This window comes from Lissotriton helveticus, chromosome 12 (genome assembly GCF_964261635.1).
Source record: "Lissotriton helveticus chromosome 12, aLisHel1.1, whole genome shotgun sequence".
In the NCBI taxonomy this organism is placed as follows: domain Eukaryota; kingdom Metazoa; phylum Chordata; class Amphibia; order Caudata; family Salamandridae; genus Lissotriton; species Lissotriton helveticus.
Genome location: NC_136073.1, coordinates 269,957,227 through 269,981,500, shown reverse-complemented (window position 1 = coordinate 269,981,500; position 24,274 = coordinate 269,957,227). Strand labels below are relative to the sequence as shown.

At 44.4% G+C, this 24,274-nt stretch overlaps 1 protein-coding gene across 1 annotated transcript in view; it reads left to right on the top strand.

Moving 5' to 3' along the window:
- Positions 1–24,274, top strand: part of DHX38 (DEAH-box helicase 38) — a 1,077,951-nt gene that overhangs the window by 239,985 nt on the left and 813,692 nt on the right. Inside the window, exon 5 of the mRNA XM_078670369.1 lies at positions 5,224–5,389. Within this exon, the coding sequence (XP_078526495.1) occupies positions 5,224–5,389 (166 nt within the window). The remainder of the gene's footprint in view (positions 1–5,223; positions 5,390–24,274) is intronic.

The following is a 24,274-nucleotide window of genomic DNA, read 5'->3' as shown; positions in this document are numbered from 1 at the left end:
AAGGCGGCACTTGCTCGGAGACGCTTTTCGTCGCGAGTGGAGTTGCGGTCTATTGTACGCCTTTCCGCCTATACCACTTCTGCCCAGAGTGCTGAAGAAGATCAGGCGCGACCGGGCCCAGGTTATCCTTGTGGCTCTGGACTGGGCACGAAGATACTGGTATCCCGAGCTACTCAGCATGTCAGTCGATCCCCCTATTCGTCTGCCTCTTCGGGAGGACCTTCTGTCGCAGCAGCAGGGGACGGTCCTCCACCCGAACCTGTCCAGTCTCCACCTACAAGCTTGGAGATTGAGCGTCGACAGTTGAGGCCATTTGACTTGCCTCCTGAAGTCTGTAATGTCATTCTGGCAGCCAGGTGTCCCTCCACAAAGTCGGTATACGCCTTCCGGTGGAACAGATTTGTGGCAAGGTGCACAGTAAAGGCTGTGGATCCACTCTCTGCACCCCTTTCTGAGGTTCTCCTCTTCCTTCTTTCTCTTGCCCAGCAGGGCTCTGCTCTGGACACTGTCAAGGGGTACCTTTCTGCCCTTTCTGCCTTCTTAAGGCTACCTGATCAGCCTTCCTTGTTCAAGTCCCCAATTGTAAATAGGTTTTTGAAGAGCATCACACACATGTTCCCTCCTGTTCCTTTCGTGATGCCCCAGTGGGACTTGAACCTTGTTCTTACTTACCTAATGTGTGCTCCCTTTGAGCCGCTCCATAACTGTCCACTCCGTCTTCTTACTTTGAAGACTGCTTTCCTGGTTGCCATCACCTCTGCCAGGAGAGTGAGTGAGCTCCAGGCTCTTTCTTCCACACCTCCTTTCCTCTCTGTCCATCCGGACAAGGTTGTGTTGCGGACAAGACCCTCTTTCCTGCCCAAGGTTGTCACGGCCTTCCACATCGGACAGTCCATTACCTTGCCCACCTTCTTTCCGCCTCCGCATCCCTCGAAAGATGAAGAGAGGCTCCACCGTCTGGACCCAAAACATGCGCTCTCTTACTATCTGGATCGCACACGCCAGTTCCGGGTGGATGACCAACTCTTTCTTGGTTACGTGGGCGCTAAGAAGGGAAAGGCGGTGCACAAGCGGACCATCTCTCGGTGGATCATCTTGTGTATCCAGGCGTATTACTCCTTGGCTAAGAAGGAGCCCCCTGTTGGATTTAGTGCTCATTCCACCCGGGCCACGGCAACTACCACTGCCCTGGGCCAAGGAGTGCCCTTGCAGGACATTTGCAAGGCTGCTACGTGGGCCTTGCTGCACACGTTTGCAAGACACTATTGCCTGGACAGCCAAGTCCGGAGGGATGGCTTCTTTGGCCGTTCCGTCCTCCAGGACTTTCTGGTGTGATTATTGGTTCGCAGACCCACCACCGGCGTTGGTATTGCTGGGGTATCTATTCTAAAGTAAGGAATCTATCACTAACGTGCCTCTTTCAGATGCACAAGTTACTACTTGTGTAACGATATATCTGTAAGAGACATTAGTTAGTGATAGATTCCTTACCGACCCACCCATCCTCCTGTTCTGCGAACCGATATCTAGGGTTAAGGTCATCCCCTTTCAGGGCTATAGTTTCATGGCACCAGTGTTGGTTCTATCATGGCTCTGCGTATCTGGCGCAGAAAAGCTGTGTATCAGAACTGACGTCAGCGCGCGAGGGCGGCGTCTAAGTACTCCGACGTCATTCCGGCGCTAACGACGCATGCGGAGCTGCGGACGACGCCTGTCGGCGCGCAGGGGTATTGCTACGCAAAATTTTCTGGATCCAGTCTGACGCCTGGGGATATTCTAAGGTAAGGAATCTATCACTAACTAATGTCTCTTACAGATATATCGTTACACAAGTAGTAACTTGTGCTTCAGGGTTGGAATACCCCTTAGAGTCTGTGCAGCTCTATTAAATTGTATGTTTTAGTTTTTTTTTTCACCAGCTCTTATCTAATCTTTTCCCATACAGTAAAACTTTCAGTGTTTGGAAAAAAGTGGATCAGTTGAATTTAATTTCCTGGCATCAGGGGTACATCCTAAATACTCAATTATGGGGCGTTAAGGGGAGTGATGGGTAGTATCCAGTGGGCTTCTTACCTTTAGGGTATCTACACCCTCTATATGACCACTTCCGGTGGGAAGTGGGTATGACCCTGACCCAGAGAGCCTCATTTCACCAAAACTAAGATGGTGGAATTCTAAAATTTGTGTTCACATCAGGTAGCCCACTTTGGGGTGGAACTATCCTGAGTGGGGGACATGCCTCTCAACCAGATAATTTTTCTGCCTGTCCTGGTGCCAAATGGGCCTGGTGCATGGGATTCCATTCCCCTGTCTGGGGAAGCCTTGGGTAGCATATCAAAGGCGGCAGAGACCTTTGAAGCCTCCTGCCTTAATATGCTGATTAGTTAGTCATCCTGCTTGGAGGAGGAGACAACACCTCCGGCAGGAACAGGTATTGTTTCTGTACTCAGAGTGCGCGGGCTGTCACCTGCAGGTGGTCAGAAACCGGTTTGTGGTGACAGGCTGATCTTCACCAGTCAGCCAGTACACTGGTAGTCACTGGGGCTTCAGGGGGCATCTCTAAGGTGCCCTCTGGTGCATGTATTAATAAATGCATCACTGAAATCAGTGTGGGTTTATTAATATGAGATGTTTGGTACCAAACTTCTCTAGTTTCAGTGAAGATATCATGTAGCTGGAGAGCTCGAAAACGCCAGTGGTCACCACATGTTCTCTTCCCTGTTCACTTGTAATATCTAAGAATCGACTTGTTCATCACAGGGACATATCTTCTCATGGCGATATGTCCACATACGTAGTATAGTGCACCCTGTTTTAGGGCTGTAAGACCTGCTGTAAGGGTGGCTCACCTATACTGCCTGCAGGGACTGCAGGCATGGCACACAGCAGATGTGCCATGTTGTCTTCACATTTCTCTGCACCATGGCACTCAGCCTGCAGTAGCAGTTTGCATGTTGATGCTAAGGGTCCCTTAGGGTGGCACAATACACGCTGTAGGCCTTTGCGACTCTCTTTAGTACCCATGCCCTCGGTACCAAGGGTACCATTTACTCTGAACTTACAGGGGGTGCGAAAGGTATTGCCAATTGGGGCATCAATTGTACAGTTTTAGGGAAAGATCCGGCACTGGAGTCCTGGATAGCAGAAATCCAGTGCACTTCAGTCAAAATGTCATCAGATACCTAGCAAAAAATGGGGGTGACCATGTCAAACAAGCATTGGCATAGCCAATAGGTCTCGCCTTCGGGACCTTATAAGTGTTTTGCCATGCAACACTTGATGTTGTTGCACCAATGATATTGTGCTAGATAACTAAACACTTATAAGGTCCCAAAGGCGAGACCTATTGGATATGCCAATGCGTCTGCAGAGAGGGGCCTGTTGAAACCATTGTCATGGACCCAGGCGGCACTTCTTAGGCCTCCTTTAACTTCCAGGATTAATTCTTGTTTTCATAACCGCTCTAAATTACTAAACACATTCTGCATCCAGGCTGTTTGTTATCTGGAGATATTTATCAGGTGATACGTTTGTGATAGCAGGGTAAGGCAGGACTATAAAGGAGACTGGCTGTGTTAAAGGGGCTGGTCTTATTGGCCAGTGTGTGGGCCGTTTTATGGTTGTTTGTCAAGTAAGCATGCAGTCTACCTATACGTTGCAAAACACCTACAACAGCTTGTCTTTACAAGTTTAACACTAGCCTTGGCAATTTTCTACCCCAGTCTGACTGTAGGGATAGGAGAGTGAGTAAGCACCACAGAATGGTTTTCAAACATGAGAAGCTGGGTTGTTTGTGATTTATCTTTATTGCTATTTCTGAGCACGTCCTAAGACTTTGTACTAGACTACCTACAGACGTAGTGCTTTCTGGGCGCCAATCTACTGCGTGTTTCCATTGAAAGCTACGTTTTGTGCCTGTTGTTAATTAACAAAGGTGACTGTCTTCTTCTTTCCTCTCTACACTGTACACATTAATGGCGAACATTCTGTGCTTTTCATGCGATTTATCTGCAAACGGCGACCTTTAAAATGGTCAGAGTAAAAAAAAAACTATTTATACTGATACTTGCAGTTGTCCTTCTTGGAGCACGGTGGTCTAAGAGTTTTTGGGAGACACGGGTTCTCTAAAGCTATGTTAGACTGGGAAGTGACCACTTCGCATCTATCCTAAACCTGTCTCCTTTTCCACCGGGCCATATCCTTTAACTCTGATTGGGTTGTATTTATTTCAAATGCACCACTATTCTTGTTGTATTTGAACATCTAGCGCTCCCGTCCAATTCCCTTCACTCGTTTTGGTTAAAGTCTACTCACATGCGTCATGCCATATCATGTTCGTGTTTAAATAGTTTAACAAACTAAAAATGTGCTTCTATTCTGTGTACTTTTTTGGTCGGTACGGTCGTTTAACGCTTTTAACATAATCCATTTTAATCTGTGCAGTTTTACGAGTGAATTGGATAACTGCTGTCCGCTGTGCTTGAAATGCAAATGCAATTAAAGAAACACAGTGGACTGATTCACGCCGATGGGTGCCCTACTGTGCTTTATCCTAGCAACCACCATTTAGTCTCTTCCCTGTGAAATGGATCTGAAAAAGAACCAGCGCGCGCCTCACGCTGAATGAGGCAGCAGGGGGAGGGGAGAGAGGAGGGGGCCTGCTGCTGTTTCCCTTGCGGGAGCGATAAGGAACCATATGTTAATTACAAACAGATAATCGCCAAACGTGCACGCATTGCATTCCAAGCAGTGCAATGCGTGCACGTTTTTGACAGAAAAACAGAATCAATTGCAAAAGGTCTTTTTGCCTAAGCAGCGCATGCACGTTGCGGAAGGCGAGACCTAAAAAGGGCACTTTCCTACACTTATTGACCAACATTAATGAGAACAACCTACGATTGCACTCCAAGTTTCGACAGATTAATAAATTGTATTCAAAAGAGTCCCTCCCTTGTTTATATAACAAACGGAGACAATGTTCTCAAATTAACCCTTCCCAAATATGAGTGTTATTACAAAAGGGAAACCTCCACTTCCTGGATTGAAATAGACTCTTCTCATTTTATGTTCTTTAATCATTACAAAACAGTACAGATTTTAGTGTATTCTGTATGTAATATTTATCCAACAAAGCACATGTACTGTTCTGGCCTTTGCATGCCTGATTATCAAGATTCCTTGAGGTGTGATTTTTTAAAATTGTTTAAAATGTCCTTCTTTTAGATGCACCAACTCCATCACGTTCTAGCTGGGAAGAAGATGACAGTGGCTACGGAAGCTCTAGACGCTCCCAATGGGAGTCTCCTTCGCCCACTCCTTCTAATCGAGACTCTGATCGCAACCATAAGGGGTCTTCTGTGCGTGACAGTGAACGGAGGGATAGAGAAAGGTAGGTATGATGACCACCACATGGCTGAATCTGCCCATGTAATGTGATGATTTCCCTGGGATGTCTACAACTAGCAATCATTCTTACTACCACCATTCAGTTTGCTCTTGCCCCAGAAGTCAGTCACTCCTTATTTCTGCAGCGTAAGATCTTCACTGAGAGTCGTAAACATAAAATTTTCCTGTGTGCATCTGGCCATCCTGTAACACTTTATCCGAATATCAACTTGTCTATATGTAAATCAAGCTTAACCTAATTTGCTTTAACCTGCTAAATGTTTTCTAAATTATTTCTTTTGAACTCAGTAACCTGTGAGACCGCATTGCAGCATGAAACTAACCTTGCGGAATGCAATAACATACAACAGAAAGTATTCTTTGTACTAGAAGTTGCTTCTCAGCCATTTTTCCTAGCTGATTGGAGCTGCGAACGCTTCTCTTACCCTATTTTTTTTATTTAGTGTTTCATCTCAGAGCCCTTCAGTTTTTTCCTTCTTGTAATGACTTGAAGTGTGTGCTTGAGTTCCACCTTCATTCCATCAAAGTGAGATCACCCTTGCAGAACCACCCTGGACAATTATTTTATCGCCATAAGTAACTATGGCCGGAACCAAGTTAAAATCAGCAGGCAATAACTCTTACTCCATAAAGCACCCAACTAACCTATCTAAGAATGAAGCCCAAAAATTCAAGCATTACCTAATTAGAAAAACCCCAGACACACTTATCTCTGACCCCTCCTTTAATCTAAACAAAGGCATTATTGTAAATGACTTGATATTTTTCACCAGAAAAACTGATAAATGGCGCACTGTCATTATGAAGATGCTCAACAAAAAAAATTTAAGCAATATCCCACATGGTACTAAACTATTGATCATCCTGTCACCAAGATTAAGAGCGGAACAATGCATGTCTATCTACAAGAACGGTATTGTGCTTATACAAGCAGCAAACAACGAGTTAGAAAAGTTTGACAACTTGTTTTCAACCTTAAAAGAGTGTGTAGAGAACACAAGGCCTCAACAACACCTGACCACACAAGCAGTCACCCTATCTACCACCAACACAACCACCTTAGATAATACCTAGAGACCCTCAACAACCACAACCTACAATTCTGTCAGGAAACTCAACTTTGACAAGAGACTCACTGGACGGGAATTGAACAGAGATAGAATAGGCAGATGCGCACCTCTAGTATATCACCTCATACGCAGAGAGAAATCGAAACTCTTCAAATACAAGCGGGCAATATGTCACAGAACATTCTAAGAGCATTGCATGCCATGGAAAAAATACTAGAAATCACTGTAAGCACTCACTCCAAAGTCGAACTCATTCAAAAGTCAATGCTTGATCTTCAAGAAAAGAGTAAAGAGACAGGAATATATGACTTTATTCCGCATGATATGACTTCGCATACCATCACAACGCATTTTTAAGTCCGCAAATACCATAACTCCGCATTTTTTTATAACGAAGCAATGACAACTAAAAATCTATTTTAACATGTAAAACTACATTTATCACGCATTTCTGTACAACGTTTGTTTTTACAACTAAATTAAAAGTCTTAGAAATGCTTTTTTCAATATTTTGTAATTAATTTACAGGGGTTTTGGTCGGGTTAAATGAAAACGGAAGCTAATTCCCTTCATGCTTGGCTGCACACAGTGGAGCACACACACACTGAAAAAATTTGCTAATTGAAGACGGTTTCTTTTCACACTTGAATGAGCAGTTTAGAGTCAAATCGCAGTAAATAATGTTTGTCAGAAGCTGTGTTTATTGTCAATTAGCAGCAAGACACTTTATGTTTAACTTGACTTTTGAAGATAAACGTTTGTGGACAAACGTTCTTGTTGCTGGAGTCAGTGATTATTTTCACAAAAAAATTACACGCACTTGTCTGTTTTGTTTAAAAGTGTAGTAGGGAACCATGTTTATTTTAAATCATTTATTTTGCATCCGATACTAGCTTGGCTTGTTATTAACGCGCAGTAAATAATGTTTGTCAGAAGCTGCGTTTATTTCTAATGAGCAGCGAAGACAATTAATGTTTAATTTGAATATTGTGAAGTTAAACGTTTGTGGATAAACGTTCTTGTTGCTGGAGGCAGTGTTTATTTTCACAAAAAATAACACGCACTTGTCTTTTTGGAGGAAAAGCGTTGTATTGAACCGTGTTTATTTTCAATCTTAAACTCAAACCCTTAACATTTGGAGTAGTTCTTTTCCCTTCACTTCCCTATGTAACCTCTATTCCAGCTTGCGGAGTAATAGTATTGCGCTCATTATGTTTGTGGAATGAATGCATATGCGGAGTGAAAGTATTTGAAATGAATGTTTTTGCGGAGTGAAAGTATGCGTGATAATAGTATTCGTGATAATAGTATTCGTGATAATAGTATTCGTGATAATAGTATTCGTAATGAAAAGTTCATAGTAAAGGTTGTATACCAAGAGACAGCCATGCCATTTTCAAATAGACATAATCGACCACACAAAAAACTTAAATATTTATCAGAGGATGAAACCCAAACCGTACTCTGGTCATATGAGTCTACAGACATCAGCTGAGGCGAGGAAATTAGATCAGTCCCGATCAATGCATATAGAACGTCCAGGCCTAAAAACAGAAAACTCAACCGTAACAACCTAAAACAAGTCAAGCGAACCTCCAATACTCAAGAGATGAACTCTAGTAGCTCAGGGAAACCACTGATATGCATACTGCTCAACTGTTGTTCCGCAGCAAAAGATGCCTCGGACATTGCGGCCCTCATCATTAGTCAGGAAGTTGACGTGACAATCTTAACTGAAACATGGCTCACGGAATCTTCCTCCCCGGTCATGGATCTGCTGGTGCCTCCTCATTACAATATTGTGAGATTAGACAGATAAAAGACAGGAGGTGGTATGGCCTGCATACACCGATCTGACATCGAGGTCAACCAAATACAATCCGACCCTCTAGAATCCTTTGAATACCTCGGTCTTGGTATAAGAACTGCAGAGAATCAAAGGTGCAACTTGCATGCGCTCTATCACCCACCAGGCTATAATGCCCCTTTCATAGACCAGTTAATGGAGATCATCACGGCTAACTCGAACAGTCACACTAATGACATATTCCTAGGCGACTTTAATTTACACTGGGACGACAATAATGACAAACAGGTTAACGCACTTAAAGACTTTCTAACAGACCTAAACCTGACTCAAGCCTGCACACTGCCAACACACTCAAAAGGGGCAGCCTTAGACTGGGTAATCTCGATAGTCAAGGATATTACAATCCACTTAATTGTTCCTTGCGATTGGTTAGATCACCATGCCATAACCTTCCATATATTCACCATAAAAAAGAACAAGACCACGCAACAAGTCAAAATTAAAAAATGGAACATAGCAGAAGCCTTTGCCACTCATCTGGAGGAAGTTTACACAGCCAGAGCACAGTACAATGCCGGGGAGTCTAAACTGCTTCTAGCCGAGATGAGACTTCCCGCTCTCTCCGAGGCTGACATGCTGGAATTAGAAGCGGACCTCACAACAGAAGAGGTCGGCAATGCCCTGTTTGCCATACAATCAGGTAAAGCCATGGGCCCCAACGGAGTCCCTATCGAATTACTGAAAGGTATGGCAGGTGAGATCCTCCCACACCTCAAGGCAATGTTCGAGGAGAGCCGAGATGCCGGGTGTCTACCACTAGACCAACGTTTAGCATCGATAGTTGTCATTCATAAACCTAACAAACCAGCCACTGAGTGCAACTCTTATAGACCGATCTCCCTTATCAACTCCGAGGTGAAGATTCTGGCGAAACTCCTGGCTAACAGACTGATGACAGTCCTTCCCACCTTGATCCATGAGGATCAGTCGGGATTCCTACCGGGCCGCAACGCAGCACTCAACCTCCGTCGAGTCCACAACGTCATAAGCAGGATGCCTCATCTCCAAGAGGATGCCGCTATCCTCTCCCTAGACGCCACGCTCGCCTTTGACTCTATAGAATGGTCATACCTTTTTGAGGTCCTTCTCCGCTATGGTTTTGGTCCCAAATTCATCCAGTGGGTCCGACTGCTCTATACTGATCTCTGGGGTCAAGTCTATGTCAACGGACACACGTCTAGGCGATTTTCCCTACACAGAGGTACTAGACAGGGGTGTCCCTTGTCCCCTTTGTTGTTTGCACTCACCCTTGAACCTTTGGCTCACTGGGTCAGAACGGACAATTCCATCCGTGGCCTCCGCTGGCATGACGACACGATCGACAAGATCTCTCTATATGCGGATGACATTCTTGTCTACGTCTCCTCCCCAAAGTCCTCACTAAATAGTTTGCTCCATGTCATTACTAACTTTGGCAAATACTCGGGCTTCTCCATCAATTGGTCCAAATCAATACTATACGTACTACACGGCCCTCCCCCTCCTCTCCCGCGTGGCTACTCAATCGAAGTGGCCCTGGATGGATTCAAATACCTAGGTATTTGTCACCCCAGACCCCAAAATGTTTTACGACCATAACCTAAAAGGCCCTCTCCAACGACTTCATAACGACATCACCCACTGGAGATCTCTCCCTCTCTCTCTCCCAGGCAGAGCAGCCCTCTTTAAAATGCTTGCGCTCCCTCGTTTTTTGTACGCCCTGCAGAATTGTCCCTTTCCCATTGCCGACTCCTACTTCAATACGCTTGAAGGAGACCTCCGCCTCCTCCTATGGGATGGGGGCTCTCCCCGCATTGCTCTTGCCTCGCTTACACAGGGGTGGTACGATGGTGGTATTGCCTTACCAAATATTCGACTCTACTACTGGGCCACTCAACTTACAGCCACTAACTCATGGATATATGGTTCACCCACGAACCCTGCTTTTCATCTGGAGAAACTCCAGGCGGGCCACGGGGGCTATCTTGAGGCTCTTTACGGTAAACACTCTCGCACTCGATATATCGGCCCGATGTCCCACACATTATCCATCTGGCGCCGTGCGAACAGGCGACTCGGCTGGGCTGACACTCTCACATTATCCACTCCCCTATGGACCTCACATAAATTGGGCTCCCTCTGCCACTATCGGGGCTTTGACAAATGGGACACAATTGGCATCTCTACCTTAGGAGACATACTTCAGAAGGGCAAACTACTAACCTTCAAAGAGCTCCAAAAGACATACGACTTAGCCCAATCTGAAGCCTTCCGATACCTCCAAATCAAACATGCCATACTCACCAATGTCCCTGACCTCTCCTCTCTCCCACAATCCTCGCCTCTCGAGGATAGACTCTTATCTGAACCCCTCCAGGCCAAAGCCATCTCCCATACCTACCGAAAGCTATACAATAACATGCCTAACACCTTCCAACTTTTACGAGATAAATGGCAGAACGACATTGGGGCCATGGATGATGTCGAGTGGCAGGCGGCATTGATGTCCCCGCGCGAATCAGCTATCAACCACCGCTTTAGACTCATACAATTAAAGATACTACACAGAACATACATGTCCGCCCCCCTCCTGGCCAAACTTGGGAGTCGCACATCCGACCTCTGTCTTCGCAACTGCGGACAGAAAGGTACCTTCTACCACACTATCTGGGAATGTCCAATGATCCAAGACCTCTGGGAGCGCGCTATTCGCAAAATGACTGATTCTCTTGGGAAACCCATCCCTCTGACTCCCAAATGTGGACTCCTCAATGTCTGGGACCCCACAGATCTCACTGCAATGGAACGACAATGGGCGGCTTTGGGCTTCCTCTTACTGAAACGCGAGATAGCAATGCACTGGGGCTCACCTTCTAAACCACTTTTGATCAAATGGATCGCTGCAATGGATGTATGTATGGTATCCGAAAAAACGGTCTACAAGGTCAGGGGATGTCCAGGGACTTGGGATAGGAAATGGGGACCTTGGAATGTTTATAGAGGTGAGCTCTGTACTTCTCCTTCAACTGACATGGCAATGGCTAGGACTGGTCCCCCCCGAAGTCGAACTTGTGTTCCACTGCTGTAATGTACTCAATTTATGTCAATGCTGTAACTTCATACTGTCAACTTGTCATAACCTCTGCTTTTGTTCAATAAAATATTAATTAAAAAAAATAGACACGAGACACCAAAGACCCTAATATTGAGCAACTTGTAGCAAGATGTGAGAAGGATCTAAATCCACCTGTTAACGTGCTGAACGTCAACAAACTCACTGATCACTACACCACATCAATGACGAATATAGTCAACTCCACCATGCCCCTAAAACTGAAAAGAGTCTCGGAGAAAGATAAAAATCCATGGTTTAATGGGACACTGAATGAAGACAGGCAGAAGCTGAGACTGGCAAAAAGAAAATGGAGACAGCACCCATCATCCCCCCAGCTAAAAACTCTTCAGAAAATTCAGAAATTAATACAACAAAAGTGTTCTCAACTCCAGAAAAGAATTTTTTAGATCCGAATTGGATAACGCCAAAAACAGACCACGGAAACTTCTCGAGATGTTAAAACAACAATCCAATATCTTGGCCAAATCTGCACAAGAAGCAACTAAATCTCAACTGAGCTGCGAGGAATTCTCAACATTCTTCACAGACAAGGCCAACACGCTTGAAAGAGATCTCAGGATGGCAGCCTACAACCTCGCTAGCCAACTACCCGCACAGAACGATGCTACCGTGAAAAACAAAGCACAATGGTAGACCTTCAAGTCTTATGGCCAGAATACCATATCCAAAACTCTCTCGTATATCAAACCAAATAACCACTACAATGACCCCCTCCCCTCTAAATGACTAAAAAGAATCAACCATATCGTCGTCCCAATATGGACAAAAATAATCAATGCCTCACTATCTCAAGGGGTCCTACCAGAGTGCCTACAAACATTATCAAACAAGCATTGGCATAGCCAATAGGTCTCGCTTTTGGGACCTTATAAGTATTTAGTTATGCAGCACAATATCCTTGGTGCAACAACATCGACTATTGCATGGCTAAACACTTATAAGGTCCCAAAGGTGAGACCTATTTGCTATGCCAATGCGTGTTCATACTGAGGATGAGAGCAAAAATGGGGGGCCCCATACGGACACATCTCAGCACCTGGTTTTAAGAACTGCCGGTTCTCAGCACCTACAGAACCCGTCCAACTGAAAGCCCTAGTGTCAGTTCAAGTAATTTACATTAAATTCTTATCCTAATTATATGAATTAAAACACAAGAGTTACACTTTCCCATTCAGAAAAGCTTGTCAATATAAAGCTGGGAGACACTACTTATTCAGAGAAGCTCGTGGAAGAGAAACTTGCTGCAATTTCTCAACCACAGCCTCGGAACCACCCCAGAAAATCTGGTTGGGTTACTCAAGACAGGAGGGACCTTGGCCAGACAAAAGGCGTAGGGATTAAAGTGTGATAGTTCACATGATTTTGTAGTGGAGGCAGGACAGGCCTTCATGAGTCTGGTTGTGGAAAAGATTACGGGAACAGGCCTCGCATGGACGGTAAAGAGTGGAATCTCACGAGAGTTAGGAGTGCGGAGATTCTCTCGTTTAGATTGTGGGTTTAAAGGACATGGTCTGTCAAGAGCACGAGGAGTGCTAGAGTTGTGGAAGTACATCATTATTTGACCCAGTGCTTGGAATGGAAAAAAATACAGGTAACCTGGCTTTGAATACCTCATTGCTTCTGAAAAGTGGCAGAACTCTCCAATTAAAAGTATTGCACCTGTCAAGAAGTGCTGGTACTCGGGTTCTGAAAATAAAGAAGTGCAGGTTTTCAGTACCCGATAGTAATTACGCATTTAAATCCCGAGATAAACCCAATGAAGTTGGCAACGTGCTTTTAAGAACAGAAAAGGGTATGCAAACTATTAAGCAAGTGAAGAAAAGAAAATATGACATAAAAGTCTGGGGGAACGGAGAAGTATAGAATAGAATGAAAAATGCACAGGAGGCAAGCCCAAGGAAGTGAATTCATGAGTAAGAATAGCTTTATAGAACTGCAAAAGAGGAAGGAAATCGCGACATGCAATGTTATAGGCCATTGCCTAGTGCGTTGACAATGGCATGGGGGCGGGAGGGGGTGCACTAAAGTAAACCACGCCGGACTTGCAGAAAAAGCAGCATATTGAAAATTTAAATTTAAGACTGGGAGAATCGCTAGACCGTGGAGACAGAGTGCACTGTCCGGTCGGTGCCAAATAGGAGGGAATTGCTTTTAAGTGGAAGCAAAATTAAAGGCTGATTAAAGGCGATCCACACCTATCTATCGGGCTAGTAGAGTGCAAGTACTCGCAGTAAGAAAGCCGGTCAATCACTGCTCCCTAGTGGCCACATGTAAAGCATATTGCTGGATACTTCCGAGAGCATCGCCTTGGAAATAGGATTAGACAAATTTTGCAGTTCTTATTATAACTGAATTCATTGATTTTGTAGTTTACAAAAGTGCAATTTGGATCACTCACTTTAGAAGACATCAAATAATTAGTCCACTAGAAAGATGAATGCACTCTACCAACAACATTAAGAAGCACAAAATGTGCAGTCAAAATCTGCAGGCGAGCGAGATCTTGTTCAGAAGAAGGGAGAGAGGGGTTAGTGCCGCCACTGAAGCAAGGACAGAGGGGCGATGAGAGGTGAGCGGCAGCGGTGGCATTTGCCACACTACTACTACAAATAAAAACATGAATTAACGCTGGTCTGTGGGTCACTTCCTCACACCTCTGCTGCTCCCAAGAGCCAATGAGACTGGTCAATCTAGCAATCACTGCTGAGTCCACGGCGAGGCATTAACAGTCTGAAGTGGGGGCAGCCAAACAAGGGGGGTCGGAGGACACTCCCTGTGCTAGCCGACCTTTTGGACAGAGGAGTGCGGAGTTGAGGGTCTACGATGACGTCATGCCATCTTAGTGGGGAAACCATGGCTGTGGGGAGCTTCAATGCTGATGCCTTGCTTTACGGACAGCGGCCTCTCCAGCTTTGCAAGTCTTCTCTTTAAGGCCCCGATGGAGACCCAACACTGCGGCCTTGTCCCCTCGCTAAAGCGCTGTGAAGATCTATCACACAAGCACCAGGACCCGATAACAGCAGGTTAAAGGCCAGGAGCGGCGCATCCTCCCGGGATGGATTATCTTGCTGGACCTCACTCTAGTCACATCGGGAAAGAACCATGCAGTCAAGCAGCCAACTAGCATGAGGCCTCATCAGCTGAAACGTGCTGGGAACCGCCGCACAGACAATCCAGCGCACGCAGGCATGAGTTGGTTAGGGCGGGCCAGCGCCCTCACCCAACACCATGACAGTGTCACTCGCATCCCTCACAATCCACCCGCCCTTGCCAACACGGATCAAGAACAGAAACCGTCCCACAGAGAATCTGTGCTAGAAAGTGTCACAGCTACAGAATACAACCTGCTCAAAGCGCCACCAAGCCCGATAACTGGCGAACGCTGGGCTATACAAATATACCCGATAAGATATCAAGGCTAAAGACGCATTTCTATTTACCCTCGGTTCCCGATATGCCGCAGGGTGAAATGGAGTGCCGTGAGGAGCCGGGCCGGGCCGCAGACACAGGGATGTTTTCGAGAGGCACACCCCTCTGGGCGGCCCTGGGCTGAGGACAACCATACTGGAATGTAAATAAACAAGGTTCCCGAATTACAAACTTACCTATGATCCTCGGTTGCTGATCTTAAATATTTAATCCCTTCTGTTTTGCTTAAGAGAGCGAGAGGGAGAGAGAGAAAGAGAGAGCTGGAGAGACAGAAAGAGAGAAAGGGAGAGGAGAGAGAGTGCCCGGGAGTGGTGCGTGCGCGCCACAGTCTGCTCTTTTCGAAAGCACATACTCGTGGTTGTGGCGGACCCCTGCTCGCTCCCACAAGGTGGATGCCGCCACAAGCACGAGCATGTGCTTCCATAAAGAGCAGAGGGCCGGCAGCGCATGTGCGCTGCGTAGACGAGACCTAAAAAGCTTCAGCGGACCCGGCTGTCCCAAATAACTTTCGCCCAGTAACCAATATTCCATTACTTGCCAAACTAATTGAAAAATGTGTGCAAAATCAGCTGAGCAACCACATCAATAATTTTAATCTGCGGGACAACTGCCAATCTGAATTCAGACCAGGCCACAGTACGGAAACAGCAATCTTGCATATAGTGGATGATGCGCTACTGGCTCTAGATCACAATCAAACATGTATACTAGTTTTTCTTGACCTGTCTTCTGCATTTGACACGGTAAATCATGGAAAATTTCTAGCCCGGCTTGAAGACAGGATGGGACTATCTGGAAATGTTCTGAAATGGTTTGAATCCTTCCTTCAGAACAGAACACAAAGATTCCTGGTCAACCAGACCCTATCCCCATCATGCCAAAACTCGATTAGAGTCCCATAAGGATCAACATTATCCCCATCACTATTCAATCTATATGTCGTACCCCTTTCAGAAATCCTCCGAGACGCAAACATATCCTATCACATGTACACAGATGAGAATCAGATCTATATCAAGATATCGTCACTGGAAGAACATGTACGCAGATGACAATCAGATCTATATCAAGATATCGTCACTGGAAGAGATCAAGGCAATGAATGAGGCCTTAAAAATGTCCTTACAATGGTTAACCAGCAATCATCTGAAATGAAATGCACAAAAAACAGAATTTTTATTGATATCACTGCCGAAGAACCCCACAAATGTGAAGGAATGGACCAAGCTGATCACAGTGCTAAACTGCACCCCTACCCTACTCGACCAAATCACTGGGAATCACGCTTGATAAGAACCTAGACATGAAAGCCCACATCAAATCAATGGCTAATAGTCCCCGTTTTCACCTGAACTATATTGGAAAAGTGAAACCACTCATTACTATGGTGGACCTCAAATTGGCAGTTCAGTCCCTGGTTATCTCAATGATTGAGTATGGATGTACAACACTAACAGGTCTATAAAACATCTCCACAGCACCACTAAAAGCTTGTCTCAATGCAGCCGCAAGACTCATTACAAAATACGACCTTATCCCCCCACATCTGAAAGCACTAAACTGGCTACCATACGAAGCCAGAATTCAACTTAAACTGGCTTGTATCACCCACAAATCGCTCCACTACAAAACACCAATGCACTTCGCTCAGAAAATCGAGCTATCAGCTGTTGCTGAAACCGCCCATCTTTCGGAAGAAGAAAACGTATGACAGCGCATTCTCTGGAGCGGCACGCAGAATCTGGAGTTCGTTCCCTCCAAACATTAGAAAAATTCAAAATTTGGCAGCATTCAAGAGGGAAGCAAAGATCTTCCTAATGAGCAAGTTCCTTCTCTAGACATGACTGTTCATCATCAGCACCGTGGTTAATAACCAGAAGTCGCATAGCCCCGTCTTGTATGGATACATCCTGCACAAAATGACCACAAAGACATTTACGAATGTAAGGATAAAATTACTAGTTAGCTGCAAAAACCTCTTTAACTGTTCAGTATCACAATTAATGGATTGTTGTAGTACTGATGTAAAACATTCAAAAGGTACACATCGGAACTATGTTGTATGATACCACTGCGTACACCTTTGTATTTTAAACAGTTCTTATACTTGCTTTGTTGAAACTGGTAAGAAAGACATGCACCTGATATATATATATATATATATATATATATATATATATATATATATATATATATATATATATATTTGACAAAGCCCTACGGCGAAACGCGTCGTTGCTGTTTGTTCCACCTCGAATAAATTGGTTGGAACAACCCCCTGCGAGTGCTGCTTTTCTTTATGGATTGTATTATCCTGGAATGCGTGTGATGAACATTGTTTAACGGGCACACCCCCGTTTGGCGTGCACCCGCCCACGAGTGCAACCGGCTGGTGTTTGGGATGTATATATAGATATAGATATAGATATAGATATAGAGATATATAGATATATATATATATAGAGATATATATATATATATATATATATATATACGCTCCATGGGGTAGTCCAAGTAGCGGGTAGCACCCGAGCCTGCGTGCGCCTTCCCCAAAGCGTTAGTTGGTATGGGCAGTTGCGTGTTTGAAATAGGCCCGACGCGTTTCGGAAATTTATTTTCCTCATCAGGGGCCAGCAGTAAAGTGCATGACGTCTACCATCTCCCTGTATGAAAACATATATTGTGCTTGTGGGAGATGTAGTCCATATATCCTGGATGGATGCACTCTCAAATTACTGCTCGTTCCAAGGCTCTACCATGAGCCCCAAACATCACTCCTGTCCTCATCCATCACGCAGCTCCACATACGAGACTCCTTGGATAGCGAGTCTCGTGGCCCCCGTTTCTTCGGGGTGGTGCAACCCAGCGGCAGGACCGCCGCTAATGTATTACGCTCCATGGGGTAGTCCAAGTAGCGGGTAGCACCCGAGCCTGCGTGCGCCTTCCCCAAAGCGTTAGTTGGTATGGGCAGTTGCGTGTTTGAAATAGGCCCGACGTGTTTCGGAAATTTATTTTCCTCATCAGGGGCCAGCAGTAAAGTGCATGACGTCTACCATCTCCCTGTATGAAAACACATATTGTGCTTGTGGGAGATGTAGTCCATATATCCTGGATGGATGCACTCTCAAATTACTGCTCGTTCCAAGGCTCTACCATGAGCCCCAAACATCACTCCTGTCCTCATCCATCACGCAGCTCCACATTAGCGGCGGTCCTGTCGCTGGGTTGCACCACCCCGAAGAAACGGGGGCCACGAGACTCGCTATCCAAGGAGTCTCGTATGTGGAGCTGCGTGATGGATGAGGACAGGAGTGATGTTTGGGGCTCATGGTAGAGCCTTGGAACGAGCAGTAATTTGAGAGTGCATCCATCCAGGATATATGGACTACATCTCCCACAAGCACAATATGTGTTTTCATACAGGGAGATGGTAGACGTCATGCACTTTACTGCTGGCCCCTGATGAGGAAAATAAATTTCCGAAACGCGCCGGGCCTATTTCAAACACGCAACTGCCCATACCAACTAACGCTTTGGGGAAGGCGCACGCAGGCTCGGGTGCTACTTGGACAACCCCATGGAGCGATATATATATATATATATTTCTTCTTCTGGTGAAGTCCTGTTCCAGAAATCAATATGGCCGTCTGCACGGAAGCTTCAAAACACACTGATACGCCGAGAGATACATCGGAGTGAAGGTGTGTGGCATCAATAGAGCGCTGTCTGTCGGAGAGATCTAGACGGAAACTGCAGAAACGAAGACCGTGCGCAGGCGGTGACGGATCCGCGCGACTCAGCCCTCGACGGAAGGCTGTAGCACGGAACGGGGTGAGTCACTGTCCCTGCATGTGCTCTTCGGATTGTTTAATTACATACAAGCTCTAAGTTTCCATTCCGAGGGGTCAAATTACGGTGGGATACTGTCCTCTTCCCTCCTTAACCCGCACGTTAAGTGCAAGTACTAGCAAGGCGCCATCCAACATCGCCTATAAGTATAACATCAGAGACTCCCTCGTTTACTCATCATGTCGAGCGTCAAAGAACGCGAGGAAATGGCCACAGGAATGTTCAAACCTAATTCTGGCGCACGATCGAAAACTAGTGAGAATACATCTGCAGCCATTAATCCAGCTAGTAATTTAACAATTCTATTCCAGAATCTAGAGAAAGCCCATGAGAGGGAACTGAGAAAGTGGTGGGAGGCCACCTCGTTACAGGGATATGTGGATTGTGACCGCATTCCAAGAGGCCTCAGAACATACACTGTGCCAGCCTATGAAAATCCGGACCCTCAGCTGTTGAAAGATTGGGCAGCATATACAGCTGAGTCAGACAAAGGTCTAGTAAAAATGCTGGTGCACTACGCATGGAGCGACAGAAAGAAAGCTCTAGATGAAATAGCTAGACTGGAGGATTTAATAAGCAAAGAACAGGATTCCACGGCTATTATAGATCTCAAAGACAATATGCTTAAAAGATTAAAGAGTTATGAAACAACGATCAGGAGAAGAAAACAGAACAAATTTGATCGCGATGAGCAGGACTATGTCACGGGGCGAGTATTAACCTTCGCTAAAAAATACGACAAAGTGAGAACAAGGTTAAACAAGGCAGGAACAACAGCCACGGACGGTCGTGAAACTTCCGAGTCGGAAGTAGAAGTCTCGGATGAAGAATCTACAGCCACTAAAAGGGACGGAGGACCAACGGAAGCTGGCAATGGAAATGATCCTCCGTTTTTTCGGGAGTACAAAATCATCACAGAGAGCCGCCAAAGAAAAACGCAACAACCAAATGTTCCTGTTCAACAAAAATCGAAAAATCCAAAAGGAAAACAAGGCGGAGTAGGAAACAAGGTGGCAGAACCACCAACCCAGAGAGAAACCAGGAGTCAGCGGCAAAAGAAGAACAAAAATTAAAGGACCAACCAGCACGCATTGTGGTCAATTTGTCTGATAGAACATTGACACATGATGAACTCAAGGTTTTGGAACTGGGACCTACTTTTTGCCCTACCTCAGGATTTGATTATGCTAACACCCGCATCGATCTGTTCAAATTCATTAGAAAACTCAAATTTCAAAAAATATTTCTAATTAATCCTCAGGAATCTTCATCAACACCTCCCATAATTTCGGAGGATGAGAACAGACAAGAGGCCTCATCAACTGTCAATTCATTCCAGGCTATGGCTACATTACAGGCTTTAGAATGTTTGGGTGCTGGAGAATCAACTGTCCCGAACACCCAACAATACTTAGAGCAAGCAGGAATAACGCAAGTTGGAGGCAAAAGCAATTTTAAGAGAAAATCTAGAAAGATTCCTCAGACTCCCTTTGACGCGATCGATGTCTTTAACGAAGCAGTCATTGATGATCTCAAAAGTTTGGCGGATAAAAACCAGAAAAAGATCGATCATTTCAACATTCCGAGGAAATATTGGGAAGCTTTACAAACCTTGAAAAATGATAAAACCATTGAAATAAAACCTTCGGACAAAGGCGGTAACATGGTGATCTTTAGCAAAGAACAGTATCAAAAAGAAGCGATGAGACAACTGGAAGACTTGGAATGTTACACCAAAATCCAACGTGGTGCTTATGTGGAAAGTATTATGCAATACCATCAATTACTAGGCCAATGGAAAGAAGGCATGTTGAATCATGATGAATATCTCTTTTTGCTTTGTGAAGAACCCACACTGCCCACTTTCTACCATTTGCCTAAAGTCCATAAACACTATAGTAACCCTCCTGGAAGACCAATAGTTGCTTCTAACAACAGTCTTTTAGAGAATACTGCAATCTATGTGGACTCTTTTTTATCTCCTTTTGTGAAGAACTTATCATCCTATATACAGGACACACAGGATTTTCTCAAACATATAGAGGGAATCTGTTGGGAAGATAATCTGTTGTTGATAACGCTAGATATCACTAGTTTATACACCTGCATCTGTCACACAGATGGTCTGAAGGCAATCACATGGTTTTTGGGCCAAAAGCATCCCAAATTTGCATACCACAATAACATGCTTATACAGATGGTGACCTACTGTTTAAATAATAACATCTTTATCTTTGATGGACAACTGTACCTACAAAAACGGGGTACAGCGATGGGAACGTGCTTCGCCCCCAGCTATGCGAATCTCTTCGTAGGCTGGTGGGAGAAGCACGTGGCCTGGGGAGATCATAATGACCATTGGCTTGAAAACATAGTACTTTGGACAAGGTACATTGATGATCTTTTCATTATTTGGAGAGGCGACCGCTCCTCGGCTGAGGAGTATGTGGCAACTCTGAATAATAATGACCTCAATTTAAGGTTCACAGGAAACATCAGTGACACCACAGTCAATTACTTAGATCTCCAGGTATATATCGAAGATAATGTCCTAGCTACTCGCCTCTTTAGGAAACCCACGGCGGGAAATGCAGTATTGCACGCCGACAGCCACCACCCTAGTAGCCTCATTAAGAGCATACCGTATGGGGAGCTTCTGCGCCTTAAGCGCAATTGCTCCACCCTTGAAAGTTATGATACGGCAAAAAACCAGGCTATGCAACGTTTCAAAGATAGGGGATACAAGAGAGGACATTTACAAAGTGCAGAACTCAAAGTACAACAAATTGAAAGAAGAACTCTATTGTCCTCTACTAGTAAGAATAAAAACAAACAGGAGGACAACATTGTACGTATGATCACTACATACAATGAGAAATCTGCGCAAATTGTTCAAATCTTCAGAAAGAACTGGCATATTCTTCAGACTGATTCTGTCTTGAAGAAGCACATACCAGATCGCCCACCCATCACCTATAAAAGATGTTCATCTATTGGCGACCATCTCATACATAGTCATTTCACCAAACCCTCTGCCACCAAAAACAAACTGGGAATTAATGGCTTTTTTCCTTGTAAGAAATGCAAGGCTTGTAAATTTAGCAAGAAAGTGACTCAGTTTGAAGGTGCTCCAGGAACCAATAGGCCCATGAAAAAGATCAACCAGTTTTACAATTGTAATTCCGAATATACGGTCTATTGTCTCATCTGTCCTTGTAAAAAGAGATACATTGGTAGCACCAAAAATCCTACCAAGAAACGCATATTAGAACACATGCGGGCTATCTCTAATAAAGACCCCACCTACCCCGTCGCAAGACACTTTGAATTATACCATCAGAGCAATAGGGATCTATTGCAGTTCTATTGCATTGACGGGGTGGAAAAACATGAGAGAGGAGGGGACAGATTGAAAAACTCAGAGCCAAAGAATCCCGCTATATAATAGAACTCCAAAGCATGAGCCCGGCTGGACTCAATAATGATGAAGAGCTTTGGGCACATCTAGACTAGCGGATTTTCGTGAAATGTATTCTGTTGATTTGACCTGTATTTCAATCTGGCACGAAATTGTGGTTCTTGAAAATGTTAGTTTACTTAATCAGTATGTAATATATAGGAATTTGGTCCAGCATGAACTGATATGTACACTTAGCATTTCAATTGTCTTTTTCCTTTAAGTTAATTTCCCTATAAAATCAGGGACACAAGGGCCACTCCAATATAATTAAATGAACAATTGGACATATTATGAGTATTCTGTGTTGAGCCTCATGCCCATACAGGGCTCAATTCTGTTAACTAAGTAGATAGTTACACATGACTATGTGGGGACTATTTTTTTTCCTATGAATTCAGGAACTTTCCTTTCCCCCTTTTTTTCACAGTCATGACATCTACTAAGACTTTGTACAGCACACAGGTCATGCTAGTATGTGAAAAAACGTAAACTGTAGAATGTTTATCTAACAGACCTGTACATTATGAATTAATGGTAGGAGTGGATGCTGACTCCTTTTTAACTTGATATTATATCATTTTCATTCACGTACTTGCACTTTATATTATTTGTGTAATCTTATCACAGGAATAACAGTATTTTTTCACCCACTGTATCATGGCCGCCGCTTTGCGAATGCAAAGTAGGTAGAATATATGTACGTCATTTGTTTTCATGACCATGAAATGAATGGGTGGGTTTATAAACCATGACACACTGTGGGGTAATCGACATTGAAAAAGCCGCGAAGGCGAAACGCGTCTGTCGACATGGAGGGGAGAGGGCACCCAAGCACCGAATAAAGCATCTTTGCTTTTGAAATCAGACTCCGTGTGTGCCTCTTATATTTCGAGCAAACCTTCAACTGCTTGCTAAGTATCGTAATATATATATATATATATATATATATATATATATATATATATATACTGCTGCTATTCCAGTGTAATCTAAACTGTACCTAATGGAAATGTGAAGCGCTCAGATACCCTTGGGTCACGTTTGCGCTATATAAAACTCTATAAATAAATAGAAGAGGAATTTTCTTTAAATGTGTTCACTATTTTTGAAGTGCCCCTCCTCTGGGACGAAAAGGGCTTCTTCTGACCCACCTAAAATGTCTATTTGCCACTAAAAGACTACAAATAGGAAATGGACTGATGCGCTAAACTTGAGGAACCAGGGTATGGTGGCAGAGGATACCCCACAAGAAGATATGGGATAAATGTTAGACATACGATGGACTAGAGTAATTGATGCATAATCATGTAGTGTCTGGCTTACCGTATTGCTATTCTTGACTGATTGCTATACACATTTTGTCAGGAAATTGCAAAAAATAAGAGGTCTGGAAAAAAAATGAAGGCACTCACCTCAGGAGAAAGCTGGGCAGCCTTGTGGTGGAGGATGGAAGAAAGAAAGAAACATCAGAATCCATTGCAACTGCACCTCCTCTTCATAATGCTCAAAGAGTGAGCTCTAAAGGGCGGGGGGAGGGGGGTTGGGTGAGAAGGAACACCATCCTCCCCATCATTCCTTGGGTCAATCCTGCCAGTCCAGAAACTTGTGTTTGGTGTCATGTGTCAATTTCGAAGAATGGTGCTGTGCAAACATATTTGCTGTTGAATTCTAATTCATCTGCAAGTAGGACAGCACCGAAGATTAAAATACCAACTGCTGTTGAAAGTCTTCCCACAATGTTCAACGCCTAAATCTTCATGTTGAAGAAATAGCCATCTAAGCACACAACCTCAAAGTACCCTCTGTTTGCAGAGCATTTTTTAAGGCATCATTTGACCCTGAGAGGATCATCATCGAGGAATTGAACTTCAAGAAGTTGTGGCATTTTAAGGCACTTGACTTTGGGATACTCCAAGTCAGTCCATTTAGTGTCATACCCCCAGATTCATCAGAGTCCTGTTTTGCGAGTCCTTAATAGCGATTTTTAAGGAATCGCTATTAAAGACTCGCAAAACGGGATGCATGTAGAAATCGCAATTTTTTGGCGATTTCTACTGCTTCCTTATTTGCGATTC